Source organism: Phoxinus phoxinus (genome assembly GCF_949152265.1).
Source record: "Phoxinus phoxinus genome assembly, chromosome: 4".
Lineage (NCBI taxonomy): Eukaryota > Metazoa > Chordata > Actinopteri > Cypriniformes > Leuciscidae > Phoxinus > Phoxinus phoxinus.
Genome location: NC_136879.1, coordinates 14,871,442 through 14,893,980, shown reverse-complemented (window position 1 = coordinate 14,893,980; position 22,539 = coordinate 14,871,442). Strand labels below are relative to the sequence as shown.

The following is a 22,539-nucleotide window of genomic DNA, read 5'->3' as shown; positions in this document are numbered from 1 at the left end:
GGTTTTCGTGGCAAAAGGCCTGTATATTTAGGGTATGTTTACTCAACAACGACGTACTAAAAATGGAAACGTTTTTTCTCTGAGTTTTCGTGGGCAGACGACAACTTATGGTGACAGTCCCGAAATTGGTGCGTCCCTCAATACATAAATAGTGTCCCGCATTTCAGTTATGTCTGTATTATTTTTTCATCCCTGAAATTGCAATACTACAGTAATAAATATAATAAAAACTGTGACTGGCATTTAAAAATCTATTTGTGCAGCCGTCATGTTCTACCTGTCATATTAACCAACCAACCTAACCCTAGCCCTGAAATTATAAGGCGATAATATATCCCAAATTTATTGAAATGCACATTTATTGTCTTGTCAGAGGAGGATAGGCTCCATCCAAAGTTTTTCTCGATAACTAAACATTATGGAACTATTTTACCTGCTGCCATCACCTTTGTCTCCATTGGGACAAATGCAAATAATAGATTTCACAATGAAAAAGTTCAAAAGCATTATTTCTCTAAACCGTTAAAACACGTCAACTTGTGGATTTCTGAACTGGTGTGAGTGAATGGAGGCGGGGCTCATTGTTGCATATTCGTAGAACCACGTATACTAAATGAGGCAACAGTGTAGTTACATTCAAGCAGTTTTAAGCCGTGAAGATTTTCCAAGGAACATTTTTTTAAATACGTCATTTTGGTAATCAAAGACGAGTTTTAAAAATGTGTTTAAAAATGGAGTGATGAGAGTGTTGCGATTGTCCAGGATTGTTTTGAGACCACTGACTGGCTGATGTTTAGAGAGGCAGCAGATGGGAACATTAACGAATATACAGATACTGTTTCCAGCTTTATCCATCACTGCATTGAGGACATCGTTCCTAAGTCTGTTCGGTCCTTTCCCAATCAGAAGCCCTGGGTTGATGCTGGGGTACGGAATAACCTAAGAGCCCGGGCTGCCGCCTTTAACTCTGGGGACCCTGATTTGTACAGGAAAGCCAGATTTGACCTTCGGAAGGCCATCAAGTGACCTTACAGGGGCTTGGGTATGCTTGAGTATCAATACGTGCAGTTATGTTAGTCCAGCCATAAAGTCAAACGTAAAGCCACAATCAGAAGTTACACAACCCTTAATTTGATGGGCCCCAATATAGCAACTAGAGCTTAGCAAATAGTTTAGTTAAATGGTTTGGGTAGAAGCTTGGCCCATTTAGTTCAAGTCTAAAACCTCATTGCACAAAATAAAAAGGGTTTAATAGTGCAGCCCTATTAATCAAACTGAGAACAATCACGAAACATCCAACTCCAGTCAGAAATCAATACCAGAGAGAAACTAATGTGGAGTTTCAGGAAGTTTATTAAAAAACTAAATTCACATGACCAGGATAACTTCTCCACTAGACACCACAGTTTGCCCACTAGAGATGGTCTTGACGTGCGCATCTCTTCCTAAAAAAAAAAGTGATAGAAGCATGAGGCATTTAAATAAAATGTTATTCCTGAAGTCAATTTACAGCAAGCACTCACTTTTCCTAGTGCAGCTTTGCTCACAGGTGCCAGAAGAGGGATGGCACACCGCTGTACTACAGTGGATGAAGATCTAACAGAGGGGAAAGGGTTAAGCCATATAATTCAATATAAAAAGCACTAAAATTAAGGCTTGAGGTAAGGCTGCAGAGCATACAGTTTCCTGCAGAGGAGCCAGTGATGCTGGATCTACAAATGTGAACATCTTCACAACAAAGCGCTTGTAATGGGTTGGGAACTGAAGACCAGAAGATCCAGCCATTGGAACCAATGTGGTCAGGTAACGATCATCCTGGTAAGGGCATCTGAAAGGCAAAGAGGCATTCAGTAAAGCCTGACAGCACATGGATTAAGACTGGCCTTACTCACCCATCAACCAGAAGGTCCCATTGGGGTAGACTGAGTGGACTGGGGGTTTGTGTCGCCCAGCAATGTCCCAGCATCAGGACAATGTTGGGGTCGGTCCTCTCCAAAATGCGCACCTCAACATACACAGGTTCTCGCAGGACTTTTGTAATTGGATAATCAGCACCACTGTAGTAGGATGTGTACGCCTCATCCCCTGAGGATACAGTGTTAAACTAAACTGCTGCAACCTGGAGTATGAGAGGCGTTAGTTATACTTGGGACAAACACTTACCTTCTGCACAGCCTTTAGTGACACATTGACCATTTGCCAGTCTAAGCTCAACCCTGAGGGGTCCAGGAGCAGCTACTGGTGGAGGTGGAGGAACACTGTTGACCTCCACAACCAGAGCTTCCACAGAAGTAGCAGAGTACCTACACTGGAAGAGAAGCCTGGACAAACCATGAGCTTGTAGCAGTTATCAATGATTAACATTTATGATAAAGCATAGGTCACCTACTCAAAATGGCTGTCCCTTGTGATGGAACCAAGTGGTCCAATACCCACTTCATACGAGGAGATCATTCGGTTTTCATACACCACATATCCACTGTCCTCCTGCAAATAGTAACACTGTTGGCATCCAGTCCATCCTAAGCTACACAGAAAAAAAACACAAGCAGCTACTCACAATCATGCTCGTGCCACATGCAGTGACAGGGAACTGGTATATAGCAAAGAAAGGTGTGGATCCCACAGGACTGCAAGATGGGTCACTTCCACCCAAGAGACGGACAGAATCCAGGCTCAGTCGAGGCAGCGTAACATCTCTAGCCACCACTACCACAAACTGACCATCTCTTATACACTGGACAGTCACTGGAATGAGTTACAAGAGCAGGTTATTGATGAAAATCAGTTTAACATGAACACTTTGCATTGACTCAATCTTACCAGCCTTCCCATAGTAGCATTGCTGTCCATTAAAGCAGCAGTTGATAGCTGCACACTCAGCACCACTAATACCAGGTGGTCCACATTGGATCTGCTCATAATCAGCTACAGCACATTTGTCAAGAGGCTCTGCCTGTGCCACTGGCTGCTTAGGCTGAAACTGAGAAAACTGCTGACTAGCTTGCGGTTGAACTGACTGAGGAAACTGTTGACTAGCTTGCTGTTGAACTGACTGAGGAAACTGTTGACTAGCTTGCTGTAGAACTGACTGAGGAAACTGTTGACTAGCTTGCTGTTGAACTGACTGAGGAAACTGTTGACTAGCTTGCTGTTGAACTGACTGAGGAAACTGTTGACTAGCTTGCTGTTGAACTGACTGAGGAAACTGTTGACTAGTTTGTTGCTGAACTGGCCGAGAAAATTGCTGACTAGCTTGCTGTTGAACTGGCCGAGGAAACTGTTGACTAGCTTGCTGTAGAACTGACTGAGGAAACTGTTGACTAGTTTGATGCTGAACTGGCCGAGAAAATTGTTGACTAGCTTGCTGTTGAACTGACTGAGGAAACTGTTGACTAGCTTGCTGTTGAAACCGCTGGTCAGTTTGCTGGAACATCAGAGTTTGAGGATTCTGGGGCAGATTACTCCACTGTGGAACAGCATGACTGAACGCAAAGAGCCAAACACAAAGTGCCAGAGACTGAAGAGCACACCAACGTCCTGCCATTGTTCAACAGCTAGTCACACTGCTGAGATACTGCCCTTTGGTTTTTTTGTACCATACAGACTTTGGGTGATTAATGATAATCCCTCCCTCTTCATTAACAGTCATGATTCTCCAGACTTGCATGAGTGGGAGTCTATGCAATGCGTGATTCTATTGGTTCTTACAAGTATTATAATTTTTGTATTCTTTCCACACTTTTTGAACATACACAAAAGCACATATTGAGCTGAATTCTGAATAGTATGCTAGTACAGTTTATTTCATTCTGAAGTCAGCCTTTGTTTTCTCCTTCATTAGCTGAATTTTATAGGCTATTTGATGGTTTGGCTATTCTGGATTTTTTTTTTTTTTTTTTTTTTTTACATCTTGCGGTTTTCGTGGCAAAAGGCCTGTATATTTAGGGTATGTTTACTCAACAACGACGTACTAAAAATGGAAACGTTTTTTCTTTGAGTTTTCGTGGGCAGACGACAACTTATGGTGACAGTCCCGAAATTGGTGCGTCCCTCAATACATAAATAGTGTCCCGCATTTCAGTTATGTCTGTATTATTTTTTCATCCCTGAAATTGCAATACTACAGTAATAAATATAATAAAAACTGTGACTGGCATTTAAAAATCTATTTGTGCAGCCGTCATGTTCTACCTGTCATATTAACCAACCAACCTAACCCTAGCCCTGAAATTATAAGGCGATAATATATCCCAAATTTATTGAAATGCACATTTATTGTCTTGTCAGAGGAGGATAGGCTCCATCCAAAGTTTTTCTCGATAACTAAACATTATGGAACTATTTTACCTGCTGCCATCACCTTTGTCTCCATTGGGACAAATGCAAATAATAGATTTCACAATGAAAAAGTTCAAAAGCATTATTTCTCTAAACCGTTAAAACACGTCAACTTGTGGATTTCTGAACTGGTGTGAGTGAATGGAGGCGGGGCTCATTGTTGCATATTCGTAGAACCACGTATACTAAATGAGGCAACAGTGTAGTTACATTCAAGCAGTTTTAAGCCGTGAAGATTTTCCAAGGAACATTTTTTTAAATACGTCATTTTGGTAATCAAAGACGAGTTTTAAAAATGTGTTTAAAAATGGAGTGATGAGAGTGTTGCGATTGTCCAGGATTGTTTTGAGACCACTGACTGGCTGATGTTTAGAGAGGCAGCAGATGGGAACATTAACGAATATACAGATACTGTTTCCAGCTTTATCCATCACTGCATTGAGGACATCGTTCCTAAGTCTGTTCGGTCCTTTCCCAATCAGAAGCCCTGGGTTGATGCTGGGGTACGGAATAACCTAAGAGCCCGGGCTGCCGCCTTTAACTCTGGGGACCCTGATTTGTACAGGAAAGCCAGATTTGACCTTCGGAAGGCCATCAAGTGACCTTACAGGGGCTTGGGTATGCTTGAGTATCAATACGTGCAGTTATGTTAGTCCAGCCATAAAGTCAAACGTAAAGCCACAATCAGAAGTTACACAACCCTTAATTTGATGGGCCCCAATATAGCAACTAGAGCTTAGCAAATAGTTTAGTTAAATGGTTTGGGTAGAAGCTTGGCCCATTTAGTTCAAGTCTAAAACCTCATTGCACAAAATAAAAAGGGTTTAATAGTGCAGCCCTATTAATCAAACTGAGAACAATCACGAAACATCCAACTCCAGTCAGAAATCAATACCAGAGAGAAACTAATGTGGAGTTTCAGGAAGTTTATTAAAAAACTAAATTCACATGACCAGGATAACTTCTCCACTAGACACCACAGTTTGCCCACTAGAGATGGTCTTGACGTGCGCATCTCTTCCTAAAAAAAAAAGTGATAGAAGCATGAGGCATTTAAATAAAATGTTATTCCTGAAGTCAATTTACAGCAAGCACTCACTTTTCCTAGTGCAGCTTTGCTCACAGGTGCCAGAAGAGGGATGGCACACCGCTGTACTACAGTGGATGAAGATCTAACAGAGGGGAAAGGGTTAAGCCATATAATTCAATATAAAAAGCACTAAAATTAAGGCTTGAGGTAAGGCTGCAGAGCATACAGTTTCCTGCAGAGGAGCCAGTGATGCTGGATCTACAAATGTGAACATCTTCACAACAAAGCGCTTGTAATGGGTTGGGAACTGAAGACCAGAAGATCCAGCCATTGGAACCAATGTGGTCAGGTATCGATCATCCTGGTAAGGGCATCTGAAAGGCAAAGAGGCATTCAGTAAAGCCTGACAGCACATGGATTAAGACTGGCCTTACTCACCCATCAACCAGAAGGTCCCATTGGGGTAGACTGAGTGGACTGGGGGTTTGTGTCGCCCAGCAATGTCCCAGCATCAGGACAATGTTGGGGTCGGTCCTCTCCAAAATGCGCACCTCAACATACACAGGTTCTCGCAGGACTTTTGTAATTGGATAATCAGCACCACTGTAGTAGGATGTGTACGCCTCATCCCCTGAGGATACAGTGTTAAACTAAACTGCTGCAACCTGGAGTATGAGAGGCGTTAGTTATACTTGGGACAAACACTTACCTTCTGCACAGCCTTTAGTGACACATTGACCATTTGCCAGTCTAAGCTCAACCCTGAGGGGTCCAGGAGCAGCTACTGGTGGAGGTGGAGGAACACCGTTGACCTCCACAACCAGAGCTTCCGCAGAAGTAGCAGAGTACCTACACTGGAAGAGAAGCCTGGACAAACCATGAGCTTGTAGCAGTTGTCAATGATTAACATTTATGATAAAGCATAGGTCACCTACTCAAAATGGCTGTCCCTTGTGATGGAACCAAGTGGTCCAATACCCACTTCATACGAGGAGATCATTCGGTTTTCATACACCACATATCCACTGTCCTCCTGCAAATAGTAACACTGTTGGCATCCAGTCCATCCTAAGCTACACAGAAAAAAAACACAAGCAGCTACTCACAATCATGCTTGTGCCACATGCAGTGACAGGGAACTGGTATATAGCAAAGAAAGGTGTGGATCCCACAGGACTGCAAGATGGGTCACTTCCACCCAAGAGACGGACAGAATCCAGGCTCAGTCGAGGCAGCGTAACATCTCTAGCCACCACTACCACAAACTGACCATCTCTTATACACTGGACAGTCACTGGAATGAGTTACAAGAGCAGGTTATTGATGAAAATCAGTTTAACATGAACACTTTGCATTGACTCAATCTTACCAGCCTTCCCATAGTAGCATTGCTGTCCATTAAAGCAGCAGTTGATAGCTGCACACTCAGCACCACTAATACCAGGTGGTCCACATTGGATCTGCTCATAATCAGCTACAGCACATTTGTCAAGAGGCTCTGCCTGTGCCACTGGCTGCTTAGGCTGAAACTGAGAAAACTGCTGACTAGCTTGCGGTTGAACTGACTGAGGAAACTGTTGACTAGCTTGCTGTTGAACTGACTGAGGAAACTGTTGACTAGCTTGCTGTTGAACTGACTGAGGAAACTGTTGACTAGCTTGCTGTTGAACTGACTGAAGAAACTGTTGACTAGCTTGCTGTTGAACTGACTGAGGAAACTGTTGACTAGTTTGTTGCTGAACTGGCCGAGAAAATTGCTGACTAGCTTGCTGTTGAACTGGCCGAGGAAACTGTTGACTAGCTTGCTGTAGAACTGACTGAGGAAACTGTTGACTAGTTTGATGCTGAACTGGCCGAGAAAATTGTTGACTAGCTTGCTGTTGAACTGACTGAGGAAACTGTTGACTAGTTTGATGCTGAACTGGCCGAGAAAATTGTTGACTAGCTTGCTGTTGAACTGACTGAGGAAACTGTTGACTAGCTTGCTGTTGAAACCGCTGGTCAGTTTGCTGGAACATCAGAGATTGAGGATTCTGGGGCAGATTACTCCACTGTGGAACAGCATGACTGAACGCAAAGAGCCAAACACAAAGTGCCAGAGACTGAAGAGCACACCAACTTCCTGCCATTGTTCAACAGCTAGTCACACTGCTGAGATACTGCCCTTTGGTTTTTTTGTACCATACAGACTTTGGCTGATTAATGATAATCCCTCCCTCTTCATTAACAGTCATGATTCTCCAGACTTGCATGAGTGGGAGTCTATGCAATGCGTGATTCTATTGGTTCTTACAAGTATTATAATTTATGTATTCTTTCCACACTTTTTGAACATACACAAAAGCACATATTGAGCTGAATTCTGAATAGTATGCTAGTACAGTTTATTTCATTCTGAAGTCAGCCTTTGTTTTCTCCTTCATTAGCTGAATTTTATAGGCTATTTGATGGTTTGGCTATTCTGGGTTTTTTTTTTTTTTTTTTTTTTTTTTTTTACATCTTGCGGTTTTCGTGGCAAAAGGCCTGTATATTTAGGGTATGTTTACACAACAACGACGTACTAAAAATGGAAACGTTTTTTCTTTGAGTTTTCGTGGGCAGACGACAACTTATGGTGACAGTCCCGAAATTGGTGCGTCCCTCAATACATAAATAGTGTCCCGCATTTCAGTTATGTCTGTATTATTTTTTCATCCCTGAAATTGCAATACTACAGTAATAAATATAATAAAAACTGTGACTGGCATTTAAAAATCTATTTGTGCAGCCGTCATGTTCTAGCTGTCATATTAACCAACCAACCTAACCCTAGCCCTGAAATTATAAGGCGATAATATATCCCAAATTTATTGAAATGCACATTTATTGTCTTGTCAGAGGAGGATAGGCTCCATCCAAAGTTTTTCTCGATAACTAAACATATTATGGAACTATTTTACCTGCTGCCATCACCTTTGTCTCCATTGGGACAAATGCAAATAATAGATTTCACAATGAAAAAGTTCAAAAGCATTATTTCTCTAAACCGTTAAAACACGTCAACTTGTGGATTTCTGAACTGGTGTGAGTGAATGGAGGCGGGGCTAATTGTTGCATATTCATAGAACCACGTATACTAAATGAGGCAACAGTGTAGTTACATTCAAGCAGTTTTAAGCCGTGAAGAAATTTTCCAAGGAACATTTTTTTAAATACGTCATTTTGGTAATCAAAGATGAGTTTTAAAAATGTGTTTAAAAATGTAGTGATGAGTGTTGCGATTGTCCAGGATTGTTTTGAGACCACTGACTGGCTGATGTTTAGAGAGGCAGCAGATGGGAACATTAACGAATATACAGATACTGTTTCCAGCTTTATCCATCACTGCATTAAGGACATCGTTCCTAAGAAGTCTGTTCGGTCCTTTCCCAATCAGAAGCCCTGGGTTGATGCTGGGGTACGGAATAACCTAAGAGCCTGGGCTGCCGCCTTTAACTCCGGGGACCCTGATTTGTACAGGAAAGCCAGATTTGACCTTCGGAAGGCCATCAAGTGACCTTACAGGGGCTTGGGTATGCTTGAGTATCAATACGTGCAGTTATGTTAGTCCAGCCATAAAGTCAAACGTAAAGCCACAATCAGAAGTTACACAACCCTTAATTTGATGGGCCCCAATATAGCAACTAGAGCTTAGCAAATAGTTTAGTTAAATGGTTTGGGTAGAAGCTTGGCCCATTTAGTTCAAGTCTAAAACCTCATTGCACAAAATAAAAAGGGTTTAATAGTGCAGCCCTATTAATCAAACTGAGAACAATCACGAAACATCCAACTCCAGTCAGAAATCAATACCAGAGAGAAACTAATGTGGAGTTTCAGGAAGTTTATTAAAAAACTAAATTCACATGACCAGGATAACTTCTCCACTAGACACCACAGTTTGCCCACTAGAGATGGTCTTGACGTGCGCATCTCTTCCTAAAAAAAAAAGTGATAGAAGCATGAGGCATTTAAATAAAATGTTATTCCTGAAGTCAATTTACAGCAAGCACTCACTTTTCCTAGTGCAGCTTTGCTCACAGGTGCCAGAAGAGGGATGGCACACCGCTGTACTACAGTGGATGAAGATCTAACAGAGGGGAAAGGGTTAAGCCATATAATTCAATATAAAAAGCACTAAAATTAAGGCTTGAGGTAAGGCTGCAGAGCATACAGTTTCCTGCAGAGGAGCCAGTGATGCTGGATCTACAAATGTGAACATCTTCACAACAAAGCGCTTGTAATGGGTTGGGAACTGAAGACCAGAAGATCCAGCCATTGGAACCAATGTGGTCAGGTATCGATCATCCTGGTAAGGGCATCTGAAAGGCAAAGAGGCATTCAGTAAAGCCTTACAGCACATGGATAAAGACTGGCCTTACTCACCCATCAACCAGAAGGTCCCATTGGGGTAGACTGAGTGGACTGGGGGTTTGTGTCGCCCAGCAATGTCCCAGCATCAGGACAATGTTGGGGTCGGTCCTCTCCAAAATGCGCACCTCAACATACACAGGTTCTCGCAGGACTTTTGTAATTGGATAATCAGCACCACTGTAGTAGGATGTGTACGCCTCATCCCCTGAGGATACAGTGTTAAACTAAACTGCTGCAACCAGGGGCCTGTACCATGAAGCCGGTTTAGGTGGCTAGCCAGCTATGTCTCAGCTTAGTTTCCGCCAACCCTGGGTTTTAGGTACTATGAAAGCAGCTCGGCTTTAATCGGTGTTCGTTGCCATGGTATCTTACGCTGCACGGCTAGCCTGCTCCGGGGCAGGTTAAGTTCTGGATTCGAGATCTCAGACTGAAGTTTGACCAATCAGCTGTGAGCAAAGAAACATATAGGTGACGTAACTAATTCTTTGTTGCAATGGCTTTACATTTTCTTTCAAATCCTGTGGACATCTCAGCACAAATTGTTAGACGAGCGCATCGTAGAGAAAGAGTTTTTAGCCAGACAAAATCCCCTTGCCTTTCCTGAAAGTTTGTATGAAAGATACAGATTTTCTGCGGAAGGAATATCTTATCTTTGCGAACTTCTTGAGCCGCGCATAAATAATTTAACACGTCGAATTCATTACTGTACCGCAAATGTTATTGTTTAGCGTTTTTTTGCAAGTGGTACATACTTGCACGATCGGTGATGCACAGAACCTAGGGGGTTTGTCGAACTATTCGCAAGGGGGTCCTCGCTCTGCAGGAGTACATAAATAGTTTCATTAATAATGTTCCCCGGACATATATCGACCATGTCCATAAAAGAGGGCTTTTATAAAATTGCAGCTAAGATATATTGATAGGGTGACATCACATGAACAAATTTTTTTTCTTTCAAAAAGAAAATTTCACAAATGTACTACAGTACATGTTAAAAATTATTTTAAATCTTTTTTATTATTATTCGGTTAATCTTATGATATGATTCCCTAGAGTGATTGGAGCAATAGACACACATGTTGCAATCTCCACTTCTAGAGAACATGAGGCAGATTATGTTAATAGAAAGTCCTTTCACCCTTAGGTAATGTTCAAGTAGAGATGATGTGAACATGTGAAATTATTATTTTCTGTGAGATGAATCTTTAAATTAATAGTAGGCTAACATTAACAGATATAACAATGATCTACTTTCTGCGAGTCTGTGTTGTGTCATTTGAGGAAAGCAAGTTAAATTTGGTACAGTATAAACACTGTTAATTTGCAACCTACACAATAACCGCCTATCATGACCCTCAGACAGGGCCACAGAACCGCTTCAATGTGGCCCTCAGTAAAACAGAGTGAAGTTAGAGATGACCTTTGGCATCCTACATTTCAACTGTTTTCGAGAGAGAGCAAGAGGAAGTTGCATTAATCAATTTTCATGGTAAAGTGTTACTTGGTTAAATAAGTTCACATACTGAGATCAGTTTTATCCAGCTGTTTGATCTCTAATTTATTTATTTATTAAATGTGGAGCCTCTTCAGATCACAGTCAGGCTCCTTTAGTGTGCAGTCTAGCTCCATAGGCTCCTTGCAGTCTAGCTGAGATGTGTAAGGGCCAGTCCCTGTTTTATGCCACACATTCAAATGTTTGCCTTAATAAAAAGCCCATTGCATTCACCTCAGCAACTGTCTCAGAACACAGACAGAGTGTCTTCATAATTTCCTCCACCCTAATAACCCAGTGTTACTTGCTTAGAGGAGCCAGCACAGGGTCAGATTGTACAGCACCTGTAATCCCATCCATAATCGGCTGTCCCTTATTCCTATCAGAGCCAACTCAGTGTATTCTGGAGGAGTGGCCCTCCACCAGTTTTCTGAATTTCACTCTTTTTTCGGTTTGCCTCAAACAAGTGTTTGTGATCAAATGTTTACAAAAATAATAAAAGGTTGTGTGTAAATACTTACTACTTTGAATTAGATTTTTATATTTTGTCTTTATCTGCTGCCAAGAACGTTTGGAGTTGCATCTAAAAATCAATGAATATTAATCTTTATTATATACATGCACATTTTTTATATATTATAAAAATATAGGCTATATTTCACACACACATACATTCATAGCCTATACATAATTTTACATGAATATAGAACGTATTTGTTTAGCTTACACATTAACACAATCAGCAATCTTTCAACAGTCTTTTCTTGCTTTGGCAGCAGAGTATTGTTTCGAGCTTGTAATACATATTTAAATTAATTGTAACTGAATGATTATCTCTTGCTCCTCCGCGGAAAAAATATATCGCTCTCGCTCTATCCATATCGAACGCGATTGGTTGTTCGGTGCCAACGTCACTTTGGTATGTGCACGCGCTCGTGGAGTAATCATAACTTAAGATCAAAGCCTGAGTTGACAGAGAAAGTTGATGAGCTGCATCATGGTACCAATAAAGCCTGATTGCATCGGTTTGGTTTTGTCAACTCAAAACTAATCCTGTAACTCTGAGTTTGTTCAGCTACCTTCATGGTACAGGCCCCTGGAGTATGAGAGGCGTTAGTTATACTTGGGACAAACACTTACCTTCTGCACAGCCTTTAGTGACACATTGACCATTTGCCAGTCTAAGCTCAACCCTGAGGGGTCCAGGAGCAGCTACTGGTGGAGGTGGAGGAACACTGTTGACCTCCACAACCAGAGCTTCCACAGAAGTAGCAGAGTACCTACACTGGAAGAGAAGCCTGGACAAACCATGAGCTTGTAGCAGTTGTCAATTATTAACATTTATGATAAAGCATAGGTCACCTACTCAAAATGGCTGTCCCTTGTGATGGAACCAAGTGGTCCAATACCCACTTCATACGAGGAGATCATTCGGTTTTCATACACCACATATCCACTGTCCTCCTGCAAATAGTAACACTGTTGGCATCCAGTCCATCCTAAGCTACACAGAAAAAAAACACAAGCAGCTACTCACAATCATGCTCGTGCCACATGCAGTGACAGGGAACTGGTATATAGCAAAGAAAGGTGTGGATCCCACAGGACTGCAAGATGGGTCACTTCCACCCAAGAGACGGACAGAATCCAGGCTCAGTCGAGGCAGCGTAACATCTCTAGCCACCACTACCACAAACTGACCATCTCTTATACACTGGACAGTCACTGGAATGAGTTACAAGAGCAGGTTATTGATGAAAATCAGTTTAACATGAACACTTTGCATTGACTCAATCTTACCAGCCTTCCCATAGTAGCATTGCTGTCCATTAAAGCAGCAGTTGATAGCTGCACACTCAGCACCACTGATACCAGGTGGTCCACATTGGATCTGCTCATAATCAGCTACAGCACATTTGTCAAGAGGCTCTGCCTGTGCCACTGGCTGCTTAGGCTGAAACTGAGGAAACTGTTGACTAGCTTGCTGTAGAACTGACTGAGGAAACTGTTGACTAGCTTGCTGTAGAACTGACTGAGGAAACTGTTGACTAGCTTGCTGTTGAACTGACTGAGGAAACTGTTGACTAGCTTGCTGTTGAACTGACTGAGGAAACTGTTGACTAGCTTGCTGTTGAACTGACTGAGGAAACTGTTGACTAGTTTGTTGCTGAACTGGCCGAGAAAATTGCTGACTAGCTTGCTGTTGAACTGGCCGAGGAAACTGTTGACTAGCTTGCTGTAGAACTGACTGAGGAAACTGTTGACTAGCTTGATGCTGAACTGGCCGAGAAAATTGTTGACTAGCTTGCTGTTGAACTGACTGAGGAAACTGTTGACTAGCTTGCTGTTGAAACCGCTGGTCAGTTTGCTGGAACATTAGAGTTTGAGGATTCTGGGGCAGATTACTCCACTGTGGAACAGCATGACTGAACGCAAAGAGCCAAACACAAAGTGCCAGAGACTGAAGAGCACACCAACTTCCTGCCATTATTCAACAGCTAGTCACACTGCTGAGATACTGCCCTTTGTTTTTTTTGTACCATACAGACTTTGGCTGATTAATGATAATCCCTCCCTCTTCATTAACAGTCATGATTCTCCAGACTTGCATGAGTGGGAGTCTATGCAATGCGTGATTCTATTGGTTCTTACAAGTATTATAATTTTTGTATTGTTTCCACACTTTTTGAACATACACAAAAGCACATATTGAGCTGAATTCTGAATAGTATGCTAGTACAGTTTATTTCATTCTGAAGTCAGCCTTTGTTTTCTCCTTCATTAGCTGAATTTTATAGGCTATTTGATGGTTTGGCTATTCAGGATTTTTTTTTTTTTTTTTTTTTACACATCTTGCGGTTTTCATGGCAAAAGGCCTGTATATTTAGGGTATGTTTACACAACAACGACGTACTAAAAATGGAAACGTTTTTTCTTTGAGTTTTCGTGGGCAGACGACAACTTAGGGTGACAGTCCCGAAATTGGTGCGTCCCTCAATACATAAATAGTGTCCCGCATTTCAGTTATATCTGTATTATTATTTTTTCATCCCTGAAATTGCAATACTACAGTAATAAATATAATAAAAACTGTGACTGGCATTTAAAAATCTATTTGTGCAGCCGTCATGTTCTAGCTGTAATATTAACCAACCAACCTAACCCTAGCCCTGAAATTATAAGGCGATAATATATACCAAATTTATTGAAATGCACATTTATTGTCTTGTCAGAGGAGGATAGGCTCCATCCAAAGTTTTTCTCGTCAACTAAACATTATGGAACTATTTTACCTGCTGCCATCACCTTTGTCTCCATTGGGACAAATGCAAATAATAGATTTCACAATGAAAAAGTTCAAAAGCATTATTTCTCTAAACCGTTAAAACACGTCAACTTGTGGATTTCTGAACTGGTGTGAGTGAATGGAGGCGGGGCTAATTGTTGCATATTCGTAGAACCACGTATACTAAATGAGGCAGCAGTGTAGTTACATTCAAGCAGTTTTAAGCCGTGAAGAAATTTTCCAAGGAACATTTTTTTCAATATGTCATTTTGGTAATCAAAGATGAGTTTTAAAAATGTGTTTAAAAATGGAGTGATGAGAGTGTTGCGATTGTCCAGGATTGTTTTGAGACCACTGACTGGCTGATGTTTAGAGAGGCAGCAGATGGGAACATTAACGAATATACAGATACTGTTTCCAGCTTTATCCATCACTGCATTGAGGACATCGTTCCTAAGAAGTCTGTTCGGTCCTTTCCCAATCAGAAGCCCTGGGTTGATGCTGGGGTACGGAATAACCTAAGAGCCCGGGCTGCCGCCTTTAACTCTGGGGACCCTGATTTGTACAGGAAAGCCAGATTTGACCTTCGGAAGGCCATCAAGTGACCTTACAGGGGCTTGGGTATGCTTGAGTATCAATACGTGCAGTTATGTTAGTCCAGCCATAAAGTCAAACGTAAAGCCACAATCAGAAGTTATACAACTCTTAATTTGATGGGCCCCAATATAGCAACTAGAGCTTAGCAAATAGTTTAGTTAAATGGTTTGGGTAGAAGCTTGGCCCATTTAGTTCAAGTCTAAAACCTCATTGCACAAAATAAAAAGTGTTTAATAGTGCAGCCCTATAAATCAAACTGAGAACAATCACGAAACATCCAACTCCAGTCAGAAATCAATACCAGAGAGAAACTAATGTGGAGTTTCAGGAAGTTTATTAAAAAACTAAATTCACATGACCAGGATAACTTCTCCACTAGACACCACAGTTTGCCCACTAGAGATGGTCTTGACGTGGGCATCTCTTCCTAAAAAAAAAGTGATAGAAGCATGAGGCATTTAAATAAAATGTTATTCCTGAAGTCAATGTACAGCAAGCACTCACTTTTCCTAGTGCAGCTTTGCTCACAGGTGCCAGAAGAGGGATGGCACACCGCTGTACTACAGTGGATGAAGATCTAACAGAGGGGAAAGGGTTAAGCCATATAATTCAATATAAAAAGCACTAAAATTAAGGCTTGAGGTAAGGCTGCAGAGCATACAGTTTCCTGCAGAGGAGCCAGTGATGCTGGATCTACAAATGTGAACATCTTCACAACAAAGCGCTTGTAATGGGTTGGTAACTGAAGACCAGAAGATCCAGCCATTGGAACCAATGTGGTCAGGTAACGATCATCCTGGTAAGGGCATCTGAAAGGCAAAGAGGCATTCAGTAAAGCCTAACTGCACATGGATAAAGACTGGCCTTACTCACCCATCAACCAGAAGGTCCCATTGGGGTAGACTGAGTGGACTGGGGGTTTGTGTCGCCCAGCAATGTCCCAGCATCAGGACAATGTTGGGGTCGGTCCTCTCCAAAATGCGCACCTCAACATACACAGGTTCTTGCAGGACTTTTGTAATTGGATAATCAGCACCACTGTAGTAGGATGTGCACACCTCATCCCCTGAGGATACAGTGTTAAACTAAACTGCTGCAACCTGGAGTATGAGAGGCGTTAGTTATACTTGGGACAAACACTTACCTTCTGCACAGCCTTTAGTGACACATTGACCATTTGCCAGTCTAAGCTCAACCCTGAGGGGTCCAGGAGCAGCTACTGGTGGAGGTGGAGGAACACTGTTGACCTCCACAACCAGAGCTTCCACAGAAGTAGCAGAGTACCTACACTGGAAGAGAAGCCTGGACAAACCATGAGCTTGTAGCAGTTGTCAATGATTAACATTTATGATAAAGCATAGGTCACCTACTCAAAATGGCTGTCCCTTGTGATGGAACCAAGTGGTCCAATACCCACTTCATACGAGGAGATCATTCGGTTTTCATACACCACATATCCACTGTCCTCCTGCAAATAGTAACACTGTTGGCATCCAGTCCATCCTAAGCTACACAGAAAAAAAACACAAGCAGCTACTCACAATCATGCTCGTGCCACATGCAGTGACAGGGAACTGGTATATAGCAAAGAAAGGTGTGGATCCCACAGGACTGCAAGATGGGTCACTTCCACCCAAGAGACGGACAGAATCCAGGCTCAGTCGAGGCAGCGTAACATCTCTAGCCACCACTACCACAAACTGACCATCTCTTATACACTGGACAGTCACTGGAATGAGTTACAAGAGCAGGTTATTGCTGAAAATCAGTTTAACATGAACACTTTGCATTGACTCAATCTTACCAGCCTTCCCATAGTAGCATTGCTGTCCATTAAAGCAGCAGTTGATAGCTGCACACTCAGCACCACTAATACCAGGTGGTCCACATTGGATCTGCTCATAATCAGCTACAGGACATTTGTCAAGGGGCTCTGCCTGTGCCACTGGCTGCTTAGGCTGAAACTGAGAAAACTGTTGACTAGCTTGCGGTTGAACTGACTGAGGAAACTGTTGACTAGCTTGCTGTTGAACTGACTGAGGAAACTGTTGACTAGCTTGCGGTTGAACTGACTGAGGAACCTGTTGACTAGCTTGCTGTTGAACTGACTGAGGAAACTGCCGATTTGCTTGCTGTTCAACTGACTGAGGAAACTGTTGACTAGCTTGCTGTTGAAACTGCCGATTAGCTTGCTGTTGAACTGACTGAGGAAACTGTTGACTAGCTTGCTGTTCAACTGACTGAGGAAACTGTTGACTAGCTTGCTTTTGAACTGACTGAGGAAACTGCCGATTTGCTTGCTGTTCAACTGACTGAGGAAACTGTTGACTAGCTTGCTGTTGAAACTGCCGATTAGCTTGCTGTTGAACTGACTGAGGAAACTGTTAACTAGCTTGCTGTTCAACTGACTGAGGAAACTGTTGACTAGCTTGCTGTTGAAACTGCCGATTAGCTTGCTTTTGAACTGACTGAGGAAACTGTTGAGTGAGGACACTTTTTTCCATTCAGAACTGGGTAGGTTCATAAAGAATTTTCTTTTTTTTAAGTACACAGCACTCTCTTTCTATGCTCTATGCTGAAAGGCAGTTTCTAACCATTCGAGTGACAGCCTACAAAATACTATAAAGAGAATACCCTTTTCAAGAGAAATACTACCTACAGTTTCCATTAGCACAGTAGCAGTTCCTGACCATAAATTTAGATGTGGCAGATTCTGGGTCATAGCTTAAGCTGTATATAATTAATATATAATTATGGTATGATTAACTGCTTGTATGTTTTGTATTCTAATCACTAAACACATGCAGATGCACTTCAAGCAGAGGTCTAATTTAGCCTGGCAGGCTCTGAACCAGGGGTGTCCAATCCTTGCCCGTGGAGGGCCAATGTCCTGCAGAGTGTAGCTCTCCAGCTGCTCCAACCCACTTGCCTGGAAGCTTCAAGTGATCCTAAAGTCCTTGATTAACTGGTTCAGGTGTGTTCAATTAGGATTTGAGCTAAACTTTGCAGGATAGGCTGCGTTTACACTTGGCATTAACATGCGACCTGTTTCTGGATGTTGTCCACATACACATTGAAAAGACAAGTGTAAACGTGTTTCTGATCGGAATGTTATCCGATCAGCGGGTCCAGTTTCGGAGGTAGTCGAGGACGCATTGTGATCGGATCTCAGTGTAATGTAAACGCCATCCAGCCATCGTGTCTGTATTCACAGGTGGACGTGATATAAATCCCCACCCAGTCTTCCCACGTGGCTGTCAGAAAATAATGGCCAGATGCAGTTTAGACAATAAATTAAATTTATTTGAACCTTACAATAAACGTCAATATTTAAAACAGTTTATTTAGACTTACATTATACTGTCTGTCATTTTTCATTTTAATTGTGCGACATTATTTGAACGAGGTAATCGCCTGTACAATCACAGCTGTGAGGCATGAGATCTTAATGAAGAGCGTGCGCTGCTTTGCCAGAGGAATAATAGGAATACACTTTTTATTTTTTTATTTTTTAAATTTGTTGAATGTTTTTATTGTTTCAGCATGTTTATTAATCTCCCATTTCTGTTAATATAGTCATTGCATGCTATAACCTTAAATCCCGATGATCAATGATGTGACTTAACCATGGTTATTTTTGTATGATCAACTCTAGAAATATTCCTTCAAGAAATCCGATCGGTTATCCAGATACAGAGGCTACTTAATATGAACAAATGTAAACGCAAGGTGTCCTGATTGGCTAATGATCCGATCTGCTTGATCGGATCATGGTGACCGCATGTTAATGCCAAGTGTAAACGCATAGTGGCCCTCGAGGAGCAGGATTGGATACATATGATCTAAATTCACAATATTATCTTAGAATTATATTCAGCATGTCAGCAGCATCCTTTGCCCCCCTTAGCATGATCATTACCTGTCAAAACCACACAATTGTAATATAGCCAACATCCTTTAGGCCTTAAAGGTGTCCTACAGTATTATGCCCTTTTATGTTTAGTTTGTCTTGCTTTTGGTTTTGGGGTGTACTAGGTTTTCATGCTTGACTGTTCAAAAAACACATTATTTTTCACATATTTTACATTATTGCAGCACTTCTCTTCCCAGTCTGTCTCAAACACGCCGTTTAGTTCCTGTTTCGATGAAGCCCCTCCTTCCGGAATACGAAATGTGCTGTGAACAGTCTCACAAAAGCGAGAGAACCTTGTAGCTAAACACTTCGGAGCCACAAATAATAAAATTTACAGGTTGTGATCCATAAACAACTCCCCCATCTTTCAGGTGAAACTTTTGTGTGTTGTCGTTATTGTACTCTCTTAGGTTTTGTCAAATAATTGTATCTATGAGGTTTTTCAATCTGGGCCCACAGCGCTGAGTCCGCCCTCCTGAGAGTGCTAAACGATATTTATCTCTCTATTGATTCTGGAGACACCGTGGTTCTTGTTCTCTTAGATCTTTCGGCAGCTTTTGATACCATTGACCACCCTACTCGAGACTTGGGTGGGTCTAAAAGCTTCAGTTCTGACATGGTTTCAGTCATACCTGTCAGACAGAAAGTTTTTAGTAAAGATGGGTAATTTCTCCAGCTCCATGGCAGCACTGACCTGTGATCTTCCACAGGGCTCTATTTTGGCTCCTTCTCTATTTTCTCTCTTCATGCGACCTCTGGTGTAAACATGGTGTATCATTTTATTTTTACGTGGACAACACCCAAATGTATATTCCAATCAAGAGAAACAGCCCTGTAGCATTAAATTCTCTTCTGCTTTGCTTAGAAGAGGTGAAAGCATGGCTAGCCAAATCCTCTTTCTAAATGAAGACAAGACTGAGGTCATAGTTTTTGGCCCAAATGAAAATTCTCAGTGTATAAGCCCTGATTTAGAGAGTCTATCGGCTTTTAAATCCCCAGGAGTGCGGAACTTATGTGTTCTTTTTGACCAGAATTAAAAATTTGACAAACACATTTTATACGTAATCAGTTCCAGTTTCTACCAACTTCGTCTACTGGCTAAAATCAAAGGCTTTCTCACTACGAAAACTCTGGAAATGGCTGTTCATACATTTATTTTGTGTTGGCTAGATTACTGCAATTACTTATATTGCGGTATATCCAGTTGTAAAATTGCCTGTCTTCAGTTAGTCCAAAGTGCTGCTTATGTGATTTTTTTTTAAAGATTTTTTTTTTTTTTTTACTAAAACTATATTTTGTTTAGTACTTCAACATTTTTAGATAAAATATTGGATTAAGTTGTGGCTTCTCAGGCAAAATGTGATACCAGTATGCTGATACTGCTTGCTAAACACTGCCTGACAGGAGTGGGGTGGTTTGTTAAACACATTTTTTTTAAGTGTTACAACCATCCCCTTACATACAACTAAGAACAGTTTATTTGTAATAATTTTACAGAATGCCTAGACAGTGAAAAATACAGATGGAGCTGTGTCTGCCAGTGTTTTTTTTTTTTTTTTTTTTTTTAAAGAGGAACTGATGAGGTTTCAAAGAAGTGGCAGGTCTGTCATATCAGCAATGTTGAAAGCCATGATGAGGATTCTGAGATCTCAGATAATGAAAACTTTTATGTTGTCTGCATGGAGCCATTTGGCAACTCAAAGCCAACCCAGTCAACACGTTGATCTCACAGTGATCTCTCCGTATGATCACAATGTGAGTTCACAGTGAGCTAAAAGTGTAACAGCACTGTGCACTCACTCTGTGCTCATATTATGGCCACAATGTGAGTCACCCCAGCTAGAAATGTTATTGGACATGGACTCCAACATCGCTCAGACGTCAAAATTTGGTTGAAAATTAAAATTGGGTTGACGTCTTTTGGTTGGTGAAACATTTTGATGTCAGGCTCCAACGTCATTAAGCAACTCCACAAACAGCATTACTAGCTTCACTTCTTACAAACCAGATTTACTTCTGGCATATGTACAAAAGTCCTTACTGAGATTAACAGAGGTTTAGATGTTGATGATTTATTGCAATTAATAGTTTGGTTTGATGTCACCATTATGGTGATTAATGTTTGCTTTAGTTGGACAGTTTGACTCTTGATGTTTTAATGTTAGTTTTTCTCTGGCTGCTGTAACTGTGTTATGGCAAGAACAGTAAGAGGAATATGATCAGATGATGTCAGCTACTTGATAACAATAATGATATAATCATCATGTAGTGCTCTGATCTCTTCTAGACTGTTATGTGTGTTATTAATTTCATTTAATTGATTATAGTATTGTTTCCGCAGAATGACATCCAACAGTGTTTAAATAAGAACATTTGTGTAATAATAAAAAAAAAACTAAAGATTTTGATCTACTGGTTCATTTAGACACACTCAAACCTCAAGAATCATCGTGTGAATCTCAATAACGGTGACATGCTTCATGGCGCAATGCATTCTGGGAGCCACTGATGAGTTTTGTATGATGCACCCAGAATGCATTGCACCGTGCAGAATATTCACATTTATTCATATATATTTCACAGGTAATACTTTACATAGGTACACTGCAGTCAAGTGTTCACTAAACATAAAGCATAAATACCACTAAGGAAGTTTGTTCTAGTAGACTAATTCAAACGGTTGATTTTATTTGTTGTGGTCAATCACATAAAAAGGGGCATTGTTTGTATTGTTCTTTTGTATTGTTTTAATAAACCTGTTTTTAAGCATATTGCATAGTGTGGCCACTTACCGCAGTATGTGTTACATCCCTATACCCCGGTAGTGGGGTAGATTTTAACAAAGTCACACCACGTATTTGAGATCCACTCATAAGGGCTGTGATCTTGCATTATTCTTGCAGGTTTGAATTGGTGGCTTTTAAACAAATGTGGTACTTTGTATAAAGGTTTGAGCACTCCAGCTCCAAAATTGCATATATATATATATATATATATATATATATATATATATATATATATATATATATATGAACAACATGAGTACCCACATAGCAAGCAGTTTTGGCCTGATTGTGTCCTCAGTCTGGCACTGCTGGACTCCTGTCGGCAATGACATGTCTCCTGTCAGCTGGTCCATGTGTGGCAATGATGGCACAGCATGATCACGGCAAAACACATGAGGGCCGCATGATGGTCAGAAGATTATCTGGCCATAATCAGGCTTGTGACCATGGGCCATATAAATACACTTTGCCACATAGGAAATTGTATCTGGCCCAGCTCTGCTCCACAAAACCTTTTCGCTCGGCCCACATACCACAAGGAATGACGGCCCTGTAGTGGCCCAGATCTGGGTTTAAGACTAGGACCACAAATGGGCTATAACCGGCCCATCTCAGCCAATTAATGACCCGTAACTTGCCCTGCACTGGGCCTGAATATGTTTAAGTATTTGTACAGGTTCTCCTGAAGATTTGGATTACAGCACT

The 22,539-nt window shown here is 41.3% G+C and overlaps 3 protein-coding genes across 4 annotated transcripts; all 3 read right to left on the bottom strand.

Annotated features, from left to right (window-relative positions):
• Window positions 1–996: 996 nt before the first annotated feature.
• On the bottom strand, window positions 997–3,615 carry LOC306996546 (zona pellucida sperm-binding protein 4-like). Its single transcript, XM_079609150.1, has 8 exons — window positions 2,824–3,615; window positions 2,561–2,748; window positions 2,390–2,487; window positions 2,164–2,321; window positions 1,893–2,085; window positions 1,681–1,828; window positions 1,524–1,596; window positions 997–1,445 (listed from the first exon to the last, which is right to left on the bottom strand). Exons 1-8 carry the CDS (start codon window positions 3,545–3,547, stop codon window positions 1,369–1,371), a joined length of 1,659 nt encoding a protein of 552 aa, XP_079465276.1. The 5' UTR covers window positions 3,548–3,615; the 3' UTR covers window positions 997–1,368.
• A 1,266-nt stretch (window positions 3,616–4,881) lies between these two features.
• LOC306996545 (zona pellucida sperm-binding protein 4-like) lies at window positions 4,882–7,591 on the bottom strand. Of its 2 annotated transcripts, XM_079609149.1 has the most exons (9): window positions 7,098–7,591; window positions 6,741–6,988; window positions 6,478–6,665; window positions 6,307–6,404; window positions 6,081–6,238; window positions 5,810–6,002; window positions 5,598–5,745; window positions 5,441–5,513; window positions 4,882–5,362 (listed from the first exon to the last, which is right to left on the bottom strand). In XM_079609149.1, the coding sequence occupies exons 3-9, from the start codon at window positions 6,481–6,483 to the stop codon at window positions 5,286–5,288; spliced, it is 753 nt and encodes a 250-aa protein (XP_079465275.1). In that variant the 5' UTR covers window positions 6,484–6,665; window positions 6,741–6,988; window positions 7,098–7,591; the 3' UTR covers window positions 4,882–5,285. The 2 variants fall into 2 exon arrangements, with proteins under 2 accessions (XP_079465275.1, XP_079465274.1); XM_079609148.1 differs by having other exon boundaries at window positions 4,892–5,362; window positions 6,741–7,569.
• A 1,657-nt stretch (window positions 7,592–9,248) lies between these two features.
• On the bottom strand, window positions 9,249–22,187 carry LOC306996830 (uncharacterized protein; the record flags this gene model as incomplete). The annotated part of the gene is made up of 17 exons (XM_079609734.1): window positions 9,249–9,325; window positions 9,404–9,476; window positions 9,561–9,708; window positions 9,773–9,965; window positions 12,393–12,550; window positions 12,619–12,716; window positions 12,790–12,977; window positions 13,053–13,206; window positions 15,495–15,562; window positions 15,640–15,712; window positions 15,797–15,944; window positions 16,009–16,201; window positions 16,280–16,437; window positions 16,506–16,603; window positions 16,677–16,864; window positions 16,940–17,093; window positions 22,095–22,187. The coding sequence occupies 17 exons, from the start codon at window positions 22,185–22,187 to the stop codon at window positions 9,249–9,251; spliced, it is 2,262 nt and encodes a 753-aa protein (XP_079465860.1).
• Window positions 22,188–22,539: the final 352 nt, after the last annotated feature.

What these genes read in the sequence shown, in the direction of transcription:
- LOC306996546 (XM_079609150.1), bottom strand. Translation starts at nt 3,547, where the DNA reads ATGGCAGGACGTTGGTGTGCTCTTCAGTCTCTGGCACTTTGTGTTTGG. An exon ending in CACTAAAGGCTGTGCAGAAG is followed by an intron (nt 2,086 to 2,163) that starts GTAAGTGTTTGT and finishes CTGTATCCTCAG; the next exon opens with GGGATGAGGCGTACACATCC. An exon ending in TGGCTCCTCTGCAGGAAACT is followed by an intron (nt 1,597 to 1,680) that starts GTATGCTCTGCA and finishes CCCCTCTGTTAG; the next exon opens with ATCTTCATCCACTGTAGTAC.
- LOC306996545 (XM_079609148.1), bottom strand. Translation starts at nt 7,500, where the DNA reads ATGGCAGGAAGTTGGTGTGCTCTTCAGTCTCTGGCACTTTGTGTTTGG. An exon ending in CATGTGGCACAAGCATGATT is followed by an intron (nt 6,405 to 6,477) that starts GTGAGTAGCTGC and finishes TACTATTTGCAG; the next exon opens with GAGGACAGTGGATATGTGGT. An exon ending in GCAAAGCTGCACTAGGAAAA is followed by an intron (nt 5,363 to 5,440) that starts GTGAGTGCTTGC and finishes TTTTTTTTTTAG; the next exon opens with GAAGAGATGCGCACGTCAAG.